Below are 13,094 nucleotides of genomic sequence, written 5' to 3'. Positions count from 1 at the left end.
TCCGACAATGAGATCTCTCATTGATCTCATCTTTGTTATAACATTATTAGAAGTCAAAATTGGATTTAATTACTAATTTATTTACCGTTTCAAGTTTGTATTTTAAAAAATAAAACATATTTATGAAATTTGATCAAACCTAAGGCCAAAATGGAAATGATGAAATTAAAATGAAATCTCAATTATTGGGGTAAAATTGTAATTTAACAATTTTATTTTTAGTATATTTGAATTTTGTATGGGCCAGCGCATGCGTCGGTTCAACTTCAATCATGAAATGTCACGTCTAAGTCGATGACAAAGAAAGGTCATATTTTTCCAACGTTGTCAAATATATATATTTTTTTTCTTTTTTTAGAACAAAAAAAAAAAAATGTCTAATCTTTTCTCCATTATAATTATTAATATTATTTAACTAATTTTGATAATAAAAAAATAAATAAATAAAAACTCTAAATTTAAATATTATAAAATATAAGAAAAATAATAAATGAAAAGAGTTATACACCAGGAATATAATCTCCGTCCCCGACTACATTTATTGCTTAGAAGAACAAAATCTCTCTCACTCCCTCTCTCATTCGAGACACCATCTTACTCGAGACAGGTTTTTGTGGGTCCTTACCTTGCTGGTTAAGTGGACATCTTTATATACAATCACCTTAATGTTCATAAATATATGAAATACGAGGATTTGAGCATTCAATCTTTGTCAATACTATATTTATTTAACCAACCTAACATATTAATCACTCGACCTAATAAATTAAAACGAATAAATTGGATAGTTGACATTCTTAATGGGTTTGGTTACAAATGAGAAAAGATGTGGGACAAAGGGAAGAAGACAATTATATAATAATTTACTTTATCATAAATTAATATTATAGTTTGAATATGAATTTGGACATTTTTATTTTTATTTTTATTGGACAGAACTTTGCTTAAAATACTAATTACTTCAACCTAAATCTTTTAACAGCTAGGCACGTGCCGCTGCACATGATTAAGATTTGTCTCCCATATTATTCTCCTTAATTACAACGCTTTAGTGTAGATTCAACAACCTCCCCCCTAAAGAGAAAAAAAATAGGTTAATTTAGGGTTTAGGGTCGTTCAATATGAAGCGTCTAAAACACTCATTTCCTCTAAGTCGGTCGCTTTTTCGAGTACATATTCATCTGGGTCGTATTAAATTATGTGGTTATTTATATTTTAATCAGTTGGTCTATGTTCAAATTGTCATACATTACTAAACTCTAGTGGTTATTTATATATCGAACTTCTTAATCAATGATTTTATTATTAGAAGCGTTTATTCCATAAAAATATAATATATTTGTGAATTTTCAACCGAATAAAATATATTTAACATCATCATTTTATTTATATATATTTTGTGTCAACGACATTTAACTCAACCTGTTAAATTTGTAATAACTTCGGTTTTTATTATTATAAATTATAAAAAAAAAATTGAGATGTCAAATGAAAAGAACAAATATAATTATGATGCTTAATTTTGGAAAGAAAAAAAAAATTAATAATTTAAAAATAAAAAAAAAAGTCCATAAATTAGAGATTGCGTGGACGTAAGGTTACATGTCACGTTGAACACGTGGAGGAAATTGGGGCAATGATTGGGGCTTTACATTAACATTCCTCCATAACCTTTGGAATTTAGACCTAACATTTTACATTATGAACATTGCATTATTATTATTTTTTTCCAAACTTTAAAATATTCCCACAAAAAGAAAAAAAAAGAATATAAATAATTATAAAAAAAATTTAAATTATAAATTTAATTCTCGAGTTATATTCAAGTCATTTCGCGTCAATTTTTTAATGATATTTTGTTATAATATTAGTATTAAAAAGTATTTCTATAAAATTAATAATTTTATTAAAATTTATTTTTAAATGTTACATCACGATTATATGAATGAATTAGATTTTGTAAATTAATGGAAAAAATCAGCTTTTTTTTTATGGCATTATTGTAAATTTGATTCCTTATATGTTGATGGAATATTATGTGAATTATAAAAGATAAAATTATAAAAAAAAATATATTTTTAAAAAGTGTTTAATAATAAGTTTATGACACGTGGTAACATTCTATACGTTTCAGCTATCTGCCAAATTGGCCGTTACATTAATCAATCAAATGTTATTATTTTGAAGGTTTAATTTGAATTATATTATTTATTATAGTAAACAATTGCAAATATTTCTCATTTTAGTCTTAAATTTGTTTTATTTTGATTTTTTTTTAATTTTAAATTTTTTTAATTTTAGTCATTACACTTTTAAAATGACTAATTTAATTTAAAAAAAAATATATATTTTAGTTATTAACTCCCTTTTTTATTTTACAAAAAAAAAAAAAAAAATGAATATTTTTTAAAAGTTTAGGACTAAAATGAATCTATGGATAGTCGAGAGACAATAAAATAAACTTAAAAATTTAGTGGGAAAAAGTACACACATTCTTGTGGAGGAGAAAAGATAATTAAAGAGAGTTTAATAGCGAGAAAAAATATATGTGGAGCAAAACTCGAGTAAACGGTAAGAAAAGTCTTATATATACGTACGTAAAGAGATAAGATATTGAAAAAGAGTGCACGAAAAAAAATTAAAAAAAAGGTATGACAAATAAAAAAAATAAACGTTATAAATTACTTTTAAAAACAAAAACTATTTCCACGAGCCAACGTGACCCTTAATTAGTTCAAGTTAAGTATGTCTAACCATGAAGTAGCTCGCTGCTTCGATAAGAAATTATCAACAAGTTGTGTTCGATGGACGGGGACAAATCTAGTGGCGGCTATGATTTAAATATTATTATTTAAAAAAAATAAAAAAAAAAAAAGTCAATGACATTTGGAAATTTTCAAATTTGCCAACTTGGACCCCCTCTAACCCTCTCCCAACCCCATTATTTAATTAATAAAATTTTTAAAATTACCATTTTTTATAATTAATTTATAGCCACACCCCAATATTTTATCCCTAATAAACATTTTAGTCCACCTCATTTATATATTTTTTAGATTCTTTCTTTTTCAATTTATTTATTTTATTCTTGGTTGGTCGATTTTTTTAAAAATATTTAGATTAATATATGATTTTTTTTTAACAAAAAATACTGTTAATTGAAAAATATTTATTGTTTTAAGGGCTAAAGTTTTTCCATAAATTAATTAATGACTAAAATAAAAGTTGAAAAAGCTATAAATTAATTAAGAATAAAACAAAATTAAGACATTTATTTTGATTTTAATGTATATTTAATGCTTCATTTTAGTAAGTGTACCTAGATTAAATCAAAACAAAACAAATTATAAATAGTTTAATAAGGACATTTTGTTCGAGATCTCCACGCCTTCCATCAAAATCATACCATATAAAACGTGACAGATAATAGAAAAAAATATCTAATGAACGATAAAATCAGACCAACACATAAAGGATCAAACCACAAAACAAAGAAGAAAAGATAATTGGATCGAAACTCAATTGTATGTCATCGACCTCTCTATCGTTGAGCAACATGAAGGAGACAAAATTAGGTCAAAACTTGCCCCTAGCTCGTGGTACCTTGATTAAGACTAGTTTGAACACCACTAATAGATATTGTTTATATTTGACCCGTTACGTATCGTCGTTGGTCTCTCTATCCAATTGATGTGAGATCTCACTATCCACTCTTCTTGGAGGCCCAACGTTTTCGCTGGCACACCGTCTTGTGACTGGCTCTAATACCATTCGTAACAACTCAAGCCCACCACTAGTAGATATTGTCCGTTTTGACACGATTTCTTATAAATAAACAACAAAATTGAGCCCAAATTAAATTTAAACAAAAATGATATAATTTTTATTTAAAAATAATTAAGAAAACTTCCACATTTGCCACGGATCACTAAATCAGCCAACAACAGTAAACAACAAGTGTTACTTAATGGCAATTACGTAATAAATCCCAACTATTGCCCTTTTTCTCCAACCTCTCTCCCTTTAAAAGCTCCAAAAATCGCCTCCTTCCCCATCAGAAAAAAAAATAATAAAAAAAAGAAAAATTATATACCCCCTCTCCTCTGTCCTCACCTCACCTCCGCCGACCGGGATCCCTTATTCCCGGCCACCCGCCACTCCGCCGCCGTGAAAAAAACAAAATCCACCTAAACCCCATCTGATTTCCCAATCGAATTTGAAATTCAAAACAAATGGGATCGGAGCTAATTTTCAGAGGGCACGACGAGACCCAACCCACGGCGGACGCTTATTCCCCCAAACCCCCAAAGCCATGGCTGTCCGTCACCCGTCCGATCCGCTACATGCTCCGGGAGCAGCGCCTCCTCTTCGTCCTCCTCGGCATTGCCATCGCCACCATCGCCTTCTCCCTATTCCCCTCTTCCAATTCCGCATCCCAAGCCAGCTACAACTACGACCCGATCCCGACAGAGCTAGCTCGGTGGTCAAACACGCCGTCGTACGAGCACCGCCCCCGGTTCCACGTCCACCGCGTCATGAACTCCGGAGGCAAAATACCACTCGGGCTAAAGCGAAAAGGACTACGGATCGTGGTCACCGGCGGAGCCGGGTTTGTCGGGTCGCACCTCGTGGACCGCTTGATCGACAGAGGCGACAGCGTCATCGTAGTCGACAATTTCTTCACCGGACGGAAGGAGAACGTGATGCACCATTTTGGGAATCCGAGATTCGAGCTGATCCGACACGATGTGGTCGAGCCGCTACTTCTTGAAGTGGATCAGATCTACCATCTCGCCTGCCCTGCTTCCCCTGTTCATTACAAATTCAACCCTGTCAAGACCATCATATCCTTTTGATTTGATTTTGATTTTTACAGTTCATTTCGTTGTCTATTTCGAATTTGGTTTCTGGGTTTTCTTTAACTTTGGGTTTTAGAGGAATTTACAAGACCAATGTTGTCGGAACTTTGAACATGTTGGGTTTGGCGAAGAGGGTGGGAGCTAGATTTCTGCTGACCAGTACCAGCGAAGTTTATGGAGATCCTCTTCAACACCCACAAGTTGAAACTTACTGGGGCAACGTCAATCCCATCGGTCAGTTTCATTTCTTCTTCTTCTTTTCCTTAATTTCTCCGAATCCAATGTTTATGAAGGTTTAAGCGGAGGCGGCGGAATGGTTTTTCACCTGAGATGCAGGGGATTAAATCCGGGGAAGGGTAGAGATGGTAAAACGATGAACCGATGGGGGTGTTTAGGTCTTTTCAGGGGAACCGCCATGTTTGAACCTAGATCTGAAGAGGAAGGGTAATTCGGTAAATTTGACGTGGTTTGTTATTGTCGGAATGTGTGACAGGTGTCCGAAGCTGTTACGACGAGGGAAAACGGACGGCCGAGACGTTGACCATGGACTATCACCGAGGAGCTCAAGTTGAGGTTGGTCGCCATTAATTATAATATTAATTAGTTTAATCAATCAATTAATTAATTATGCTTCCTTTTGCAGGTTAGGATTGCTAGAATTTTCAACACTTATGGCCCAAGAATGTGCATTGATGATGGACGTGTTGTTAGTAATTTTGTTGCCCAGGTTAGCCCCCCTTTTTTTTTCAAATGATATCTATAGACGTCGGTTTCCGTATCAAAACATCGAATTTTTAGATTAAGCTATGCTCGGGTTGGTCTTTAGACTTTTGTTCATTGGACAACCGTTTAACTCTACCATATCAGAAGCACGTAAGATGTTAAATTCTAGGTCGATAGCCACCATGTATGGAACTCATTCGCATTATCTCCACTAGGTCAGCCTGTAGTGGTTGACCCCACACGATCGTTAAACATTGTTGTTGTGGCAAACAATGATTGTTCGGTTGGTATGATTTGACTGAGCAGTGGGTAGTCGATAGATGAATGAGTATGTCATAACGATGTTAATGATAGAGTTTAACGAAAATATAATGTAGAGTTAGAAGATGCAATTTAAAGTTTGAAGGATGAAATAGACACGAAAATGGAAGGATTTTGTTATAATTCATGTTGGGCTATGCAGGCTTTGAGGAAGGAGCCTCTCACTGTCTATGGTGATGGGAAGCAAACAAGGAGTTTCCAATATGTTTCTGATCTTGTAAGCACTTTTCCCTCCCTCAATTTCTTTATGTTTCTGATCAAACCTATGTTATATTTGCTCGAAGATGATGTTGTTCATCGTTTTTTGGTCTAATGAATAAGTAATTTTTAAGTCTGGATTCGTATTGTATTAATTATGAAACTTTTGGGTCCAATGATCATTTGAAACTCGATTTGAAGTCATAGTCGGTTTGTCCTTACGATAAGACGATGTGTTTGTTTAATGTTCGATAGGTGGAGGGATTGATGAGGCTTATGGAGGGAGAGCATATTGGACCCTTCAATCTTGGAAACCCCGGTGAATTCACCATGCTTGAACTTGCCAAGGTACATTTTTGGACGAAGTAATGTAGTGAAGAGGTTTGTATAGTGAAGGGGTTGTACAAACGTAACGATGATAATAACCTCGGTCATATGTATGTACGTATGTTGTGTGAGCAGGTCGTGCAGGAAACGATCGACCCGGATGCGAAGATAGAGTACAGGCCGAACACAGAGGACGACCCCCACAAGAGGAAGCCAGACATCACCAAGGCCAAGGATCTTCTTGGTTGGGAACCCAAAGTTTCTCTCCAGAAGGGTCTCCCACTCATGGTCTCTGATTTTCGACAACGTATCTTTGGCGACCACAAGGACAGCAGCGGAAGCGCCAAGACAACAGCGTAGTCGTCGTCCCAGGTTGTTCTTGCATCGGTTAAAGTATAATGGTTAAAACGAATAGCTCGAGGGGGAGGTCCAGAAGCAAAAGGAGTGGAAGTGAAAGCTTGTAGGTTAGAATTTGGGTGATATGATGCTTGTTTTTGGATTTTGTAACAGTTGTGTTGTAAGTTTGATTAGAGAAAGTGGGGTTGGCTTAATTTGTGGTTGAGGGAATCACAATCAATCCATCCCTTTCACATCAATTACAGATTTCTTAACAACAAAAATAAAATAAGGATCAAAATTATTGAGCTGAAGTTGTAGCTGCCAAACCTTTCCTGTTCCTTTTGAATTTTGAGAAGATTGTGTTCATGTTCTTTAGAAATTGTAATCTAGTCAAGGTTCAATGGCCTTAGCAGCCTCCAGTGCAAGGAGCTTTTTTCTTCTAGCTACCTATATGATCTCGGATATAATGACTATGTAATCTAAGATATCAATCAGGCTCGAATTCGCTATATCATACAAGTAAAATTGGAGTAATCGACATGCTCGACAGAATTTAGTTCGAGAATTAAGCTGTACTTACTGGATGTTCATCTCCCTCAACAACACTTCAGCTGCAGCTTCCTTTTCCCTGCACTGTGGACTTGTTATATCCTGTAGAACTTGCTGTTCAACATCTGCCAAGTTAGATTTCAACAAGAACAGCTCTTCAATCTCATATTCATAAAAGCTTTTGGTTTATTTTTTTTACTACTACATGATAATGAGAACAAAATATGATAATGAAAATCAAACTTTACTACGAGTTCAACGATAATCATGGCAACTGCTGCGTTCATGGGATCCGAGATCTGTTCTATTCCTAGTTAAGAAAACTGATCTGAATAGAATTTTCAGCAAGTTCATGATGACAGTATTTTACACACGATCTCCTGTACTGAGAATCAGAAGATAGCAGTTGGCTTTCCATACAGTGAAGAGACCAAGATTTGCTATCCTATTTCTTTGCATAAGTTATCAACATCGAGTTTTGCGGGTTCATCTTGAAACCTTGTAGCGCTTGCATGGCAACTGTTGATTGTACCTCATCGGCGTACTCTACAAATGCAATACCTGGCTTTGCTTCGATCATACGAACCTCCTTGAAACCAGGATACTGACAGAACAGCATTTGTAGCATCATTGGAGTCGTTTCATGGGGAAGATTTTGTACAAACAAAATGCTATTGGGTGGGGCTGGTGCTTCTGGCACCATAACTCCACCAGAATAAGGTACTTGAGAGTGCTGCACCATTTTCAGGGGAGGAAAGGAAAGACGGATCGCGTTAGCAACATACAATTTCCAATAAATAAACATAACAAGTACCATAATTATAAATATGATGAATTAATCGGCAAAGGGTTCTTGTAACGACCTTAAGGGAACATCTGATAAAATTTAGGGTTGTTACAGTTTTTAAGCATGATTATATGAAGTAAGGAAAAGTGCGGATAAATTCATAAAGAACAACAAAAATGACTCTTACTACCCAGGAGGAAGTTAAAAGAAAGAAGTGCCCTAATTCAATGAATAGCATACAAATTAAGAATCGTTCTTAATATAGTGAGGAGAGTGAGAAACGAAAAAGGTCGAGAGCGAATCATTTTTAATGAACAAAATTAGCCTCAAGTAGTGAAGTTCTACCTTTTATTAGTTATTACATTCTAATACTCTTATTCTCTATAATCTATAGTTGATAATCATGTCAGCCATATCATATCAGTGAAGCACTTAGAATACATTATTCAACAACAGGTGAACACATAATATCTTGATCGACTTCGTTGGAGAATCAAACTATGTATATGAGGCTCAAATCTAGAAATGAATATATTCTAGATATAAAAGTTTATAAAATTTATCAAAGACCAAACTTTAGGAATTAAATAGAGATACTTACCGCTGTTGCACCATATGCTCCACCAAAAGCAGGATTCATACCCATCCCAGCTTGATTAGCATCATGCTGCTCTTTCTTCTTCCTCCCTACCACATCGAAAGAATGGACAGATATTAAGATCAAAAGACTGCTATATAAACTATAAGACAACATTTTCCTTACTTTCTGAAAAAAAGTTCCTTCTTTTTTTTTGTTTTTTTTTTATAAGAACTTACTGAAAAGTTAATTCCCTAAGATGTCAATACTGCTCCAATAGATTTGAATAAAATACCTAAAGTAAAAACCTACAATACTCTACTATTGTATCAAATACTGAAGAAAAAGATCTTCATGAACCAAGCTAATTTAGACACATTTGAATTTGAATTGTCAAATAAAAAATGGAGACAAATTATACCCTTCTCCTCGTGCCTCTTTCGTTTCTCCCGGGGAACAAATGTACCGTCAGACTTCGAGATAACATCTGATTTCGTCTTTGCATATTGTATCCTCTACATGATTGCAAATCAACAACACTTAACTTCGTATTACACCAAACTTCGTCAAGCTAACAAAAGACGAATAATAGAACAGAGCAACAAATGATATAAAAAATTGGTCACACTTTATAACATGGAAAAGATACAAAGTCTACGACACCGTACAAAAATGCATAGAGAACGTAGATGTTAGCCACCAGACCTACAAACCAGAAATGCTCAACAGATACCGAACTTTCATAAGATTGGCAGAAGCCACGTTTGACAACCATATGATGTGTGTCAAACTATTAAGAACCAACGTAATAAAGCTCAGGAGTAAACTCAAACATCTGCAATGTGATATATTTAAGAAGTAATCATTCAAGATCACTGCTCAGGGTATTGATCATTCAAACAACAATTGTCCTTTAACCTTGCTAAAATGAAATCAGCTATGAATATTCATAGTAGACCACACCATCAGTACGGCAATTATCTTCAAGCAATCACATTATTTCCTAGCCATGTGCGAGTAAATCTAGACTACCTAGATGATTCTTAACCCAAACAAAGTTCCAATTTGGTTACACAGAAGAATCCATCAGCACTTTCATAATTTCCACATTGACTCACATTAGTATAACTATCCGTTTGAGCCAAGAAATTGCAAGAAACAATTTAAAATTGGAGCAATCAATTTCAATTCTTTATCGACGATAACCACCCTTTCACTGCAAGAATTAGTAGGTTCTAGTAAGCACATTACCATAGGCTTATCATAGAAAGGAAAGCCCTGCATTTGTCTAAGCGCATTAGTGGCAGAAGATACTTCTTCGAAGACAACCCAAGCCTGTCCTTTGTGCTTCAAGGTTTTGAAAGCCAATACTTCCAGAATCTTCCCGAACTGCGAGAACACCGCGTTCAGCGACTTCTTCAATTCTGCTCTTACAAAGAAGAAAACAATAAAAATTACAACACATTTCAGACTATTAAAGAAGCTTCGACATTCCACTCCCCTCAAAAATACCTTCCAGCTTGATTTTCTCGTTGAGATTGTTAATGTAGATGGTCATGTTCGGAGGAATTTCGTTGCCAGTGCTGTTGACCTCCGCCATTTCTTACACCGCCGTCCGCCGAATAGAAATGCTTAAACGGAAAAACCACGAACGTCGAAATAACACAACGACGGTCGACTTTGGAAAACGACGGCTCGGTCCGGTACATGCAATGCCACCGCCGCTCGCAGAGGTCTGATCGGTCCGGCAGATACTGAAAATGAAAGCCCTAACTACGGCAGCAGGAGAAGAAGCAATGGGCTGCCAGTGATTTTGGGCTTTTATACTCTTCGGGCTTTCCCTTATTGGGCTTCATTTTTTAGCACACAGCAAATCCGTCAAAAATACAATAAAATATTATTTTGTTATTTTTATGTTACACTTTATTTCCATGAATTTCCTTATATTTTTAATTAAAATTTTGGTCATATTTTACATTATTTTAATTAAGTTCGACACTAACCAAATAATTTAAAATTATCGAACAACAAAAACTTATTATAATTTTTAGACATAATACTATTTTTATTAATTTAGCCTTAATTTCTATAAATATTTTATTAATTTAGCCTTAATTTTTTAAATATTTTATTAATTTAGCCTTAATTTTTATAAATATTTTATTAATTTAGCCTTAATTTTTATGATGGCTTTTGAGCTTCGAGGAGGCTGCTGGACAATAACAGCAGCTGTTTGAATTTGAATAGTCCAATGTTACCGAATTTCCCGGAAATTAAAGTCCAACTAAGCTTTGACTGTTCTGCCCTTTCCCGCGCCACCTAGGACCCACGATATTCTTTAACACGTGGATGGTTGTCAATGGGTGTTTGAGTTAAATGTTGGAAAAATTAAATTAACACGTGTACGCACTTTTTGCCTTTCTTTGACGGGTCCTCTAAACCGACCCGGTTTGACTATTTCCACTTTCCACGTCACTTCCCTCCCGTCTTTATAAATAATCTTCACGATCTCTGTTCTTTCCATATCTCAAACGCAAATTTTCTCGAGAATTTTCCCGAGAAACAAACGGAAAATCTATCCATGGCTCGCTCTTTCTCCGCCGTCAAGATCGCGTCGGCTCTCGTCTCCGATGGACTGTCCAACACTCTCTTCCGGTACTGAAATAAAACAATTCTCTGTTGTTCTTTTTCTTTTTTTATTAAATTTTATAAATAAAAAATACCCCTTTTTTCTGTATTAAATTATTCTGGCTTCTAACGTGCTGTGTGATCGGACAGGCGTGGGTATGCGGCGGTGGCACCACAAAGCGGTGCGGCGGCGAAAGGAGTTGCGGCAAGAATTGGCGCCAAGACGGCAAAAAGTACAGAGAAGGAGTCGTGGGTCCCAGACCCCGTCACCGGCTACTACCGGCCGGAGAATTGCGCCGCCGAGATCGACGCCGTGGACCTCCGGGCTATACTTCTGAAGGCGACAAGGAAGTAAAAATGAGTTGAAAAGCTTGGAGTGATGTCAATGAGAGCCAATTTTGGTTACAGCTGCTGGGCTATTGACTATTATTTGAAAAGTTTCTATATATAATTTTTTAAAATTATTTCATAAAAATAAATAAAAAATTTGGTCGATCAAGTAAAAAATGCTTTGTTTATGTCTCGAGTACTAATCGCAGCTCGTAATCATTCAGTTATGTTAATCTTACAACCTTGTGATTCTCGATAACTAGTTGTATCATCTCGACTTGAAATTTATAAGATGAAGAGGTTATTTGTTGATTTTAATCTTGTTTGCATAGGCTCGTGCACGTATTCATGCTCGAGAATACTAGAAGTTTTCACTTCACGCGTCTTCGCTCTTGATCGCCTCCTTTTAAAGGACATTCTTAACAGCAATATTCTTTATACCCTTAATTTTACTTGATTGGAGCAGAGTTTTGCATTATAACTAGATTTAAAAAATAATAATTAAAAAAAACTTACGCCTCCCTAACCTGTTGACATTCTAGTATAGCTCATGTCTCTAGCTTTTAGCACGTACTCACCTTTAGCTCGGGTCTTTTACTTCTGGTCCACCTTTGTTTAGAGCGGACTAGGCAGGTTTGTTCCAATGGAAAATATAACATAATTTAATTACACAAGTAAAAAATGTTGGATGATGAAAGTCCCACATAGGCTAATTTAGGGAATGATCATGGGCTTATAAGTGAGTAATACTAACTCCATTGGTATGAGGCCTTTTGGGAAGCCCAAAGCAAAGCCATGAGAGCTTACACTCAAAGTGGACAATATCATACCAATTGTGGAGAGTCGTGTTCGTCTAACATGTTGGATGATGAAAGTCCCACATCCCCTAATTTAGGGAATGGTCATGGATTTATAATCTAAGAATACACTCTTCATTGGTGTGAGGCCTTTTGGGAAGCCCAAAGCAAAGCCATGAGACTCAAAGTGGACAATATCATACCATTGTGGAGAGTCGTGTTCGTCTAACATGGTATCAGAGCCATGCCCTAAACTTAGCCGTGCCAATAGATTGACAAATCCTCGAATGTCGAACAAAAAGAAAAAAGGAGTCAAGCCTCCTCGAAGGTACGAAGGCATTAAAAAATGACTAAGACTCCAAAGGAGTCGAGCCTCGATTAAGGGGAGGCGTGCTTTGTTCGAGGGGAGGTGTTGGAGTCGAGCCTCGATTAAGGGGAGGCGTGCTTTGTTCGAGGGGAGGTGTTGGATGATGAAAGTCCCACCTCGGCTAATTTAGGGAGTGGTCATACCATTGTGGAGAGTCGTGTTCGTCTAACAAAAAAAACATAATGATTTATCCAAATAATTACATGAAGAAATAACGAATTAGGAAAAGGAATATTAAAAAAAATATATTTTTCCTAAATCCTTTCGGTTTTTTTTTTTTTTTTTTTTTTTT

At 35.5% G+C, this 13,094-nt stretch overlaps 3 protein-coding genes across 3 annotated transcripts; 2 read left to right on the top strand and 1 right to left on the bottom strand.

Moving 5' to 3' along the window:
• Positions 1 to 4,048: 4,048 nt before the first annotated feature.
• Positions 4,049 to 7,078, top strand: LOC111492747 (UDP-glucuronic acid decarboxylase 2-like). The gene is made up of 7 exons (XM_023142183.1): positions 4,049 to 4,844; positions 4,946 to 5,093; positions 5,353 to 5,432; positions 5,503 to 5,586; positions 6,046 to 6,120; positions 6,357 to 6,449; positions 6,564 to 7,078. The coding sequence occupies exons 1-7, from the start codon at positions 4,233 to 4,235 to the stop codon at positions 6,786 to 6,788; spliced, it is 1,317 nt and encodes a 438-aa protein (XP_022997951.1). The 5' UTR covers positions 4,049 to 4,232; the 3' UTR covers positions 6,789 to 7,078.
• Positions 7,079 to 7,541: 463 nt separating this feature from the next.
• LOC111492748 (U1 small nuclear ribonucleoprotein A-like) lies at positions 7,542 to 10,455 on the bottom strand. The gene is made up of 5 exons (XM_023142184.1): positions 10,193 to 10,455; positions 9,932 to 10,104; positions 9,102 to 9,195; positions 8,705 to 8,790; positions 7,542 to 8,049 (listed from the first exon to the last, which is right to left on the bottom strand). The coding sequence occupies exons 1-5, from the start codon at positions 10,278 to 10,280 to the stop codon at positions 7,762 to 7,764; spliced, it is 729 nt and encodes a 242-aa protein (XP_022997952.1). The 5' UTR covers positions 10,281 to 10,455; the 3' UTR covers positions 7,542 to 7,761.
• Positions 10,456 to 11,223: 768 nt separating this feature from the next.
• On the top strand, positions 11,224 to 11,957 carry LOC111492797 (protein SENESCENCE-ASSOCIATED GENE 21, mitochondrial-like). The gene is made up of 2 exons (XM_023142253.1): positions 11,224 to 11,335; positions 11,459 to 11,957. Exons 1-2 carry the CDS (start codon positions 11,262 to 11,264, stop codon positions 11,661 to 11,663), a joined length of 279 nt encoding a protein of 92 aa, XP_022998021.1. The 5' UTR covers positions 11,224 to 11,261; the 3' UTR covers positions 11,664 to 11,957.
• Positions 11,958 to 13,094: the final 1,137 nt, after the last annotated feature.

Source organism: Cucurbita maxima, unplaced genomic scaffold (assembly GCF_002738345.1).
Source record: "Cucurbita maxima cultivar Rimu unplaced genomic scaffold, Cmax_1.0 Cma_Scf00018, whole genome shotgun sequence".
Lineage (NCBI taxonomy): Eukaryota > Viridiplantae > Streptophyta > Magnoliopsida > Cucurbitales > Cucurbitaceae > Cucurbita > Cucurbita maxima.
This window is presented reverse-complemented; position numbering and strand designations above follow the sequence as displayed.

What these genes read in the sequence shown, in the direction of transcription:
- LOC111492747 (XM_023142183.1), top strand. Translation starts at nt 4,233, where the DNA reads ATGGGATCGGAGCTAATTTTCAGAGGGCACGACGAGACCCAACCCACG. An exon ending in TCAACCCTGTCAAGACCATC is followed by an intron (nt 4,845 to 4,945) that starts ATATCCTTTTGA and finishes AGAGGAATTTAC; the next exon opens with AAGACCAATGTTGTCGGAAC. An exon ending in GGGCAACGTCAATCCCATCG is followed by an intron (nt 5,094 to 5,352) that starts GTCAGTTTCATT and finishes AATGTGTGACAG; the next exon opens with GTGTCCGAAGCTGTTACGAC.
- LOC111492748 (XM_023142184.1), bottom strand. Translation starts at nt 10,280, where the DNA reads ATGGCGGAGGTCAACAGCACTGGCAACGAAATTCCTCCGAACATGACC. An exon ending in CGAGAAAATCAAGCTGGAAG is followed by an intron (nt 10,105 to 10,192) that starts GTATTTTTGAGG and finishes TTGTAAGAGCAG; the next exon opens with AATTGAAGAAGTCGCTGAAC. An exon ending in AAAGAGGCACGAGGAGAAGG is followed by an intron (nt 8,791 to 9,101) that starts GTATAATTTGTC and finishes TCGATGTGGTAG; the next exon opens with GGAGGAAGAAGAAAGAGCAG.
- LOC111492797 (XM_023142253.1), top strand. Translation starts at nt 11,262, where the DNA reads ATGGCTCGCTCTTTCTCCGCCGTCAAGATCGCGTCGGCTCTCGTCTCC. An exon ending in CTGTCCAACACTCTCTTCCG is followed by an intron (nt 11,336 to 11,458) that starts GTACTGAAATAA and finishes GTGATCGGACAG; the next exon opens with GCGTGGGTATGCGGCGGTGG.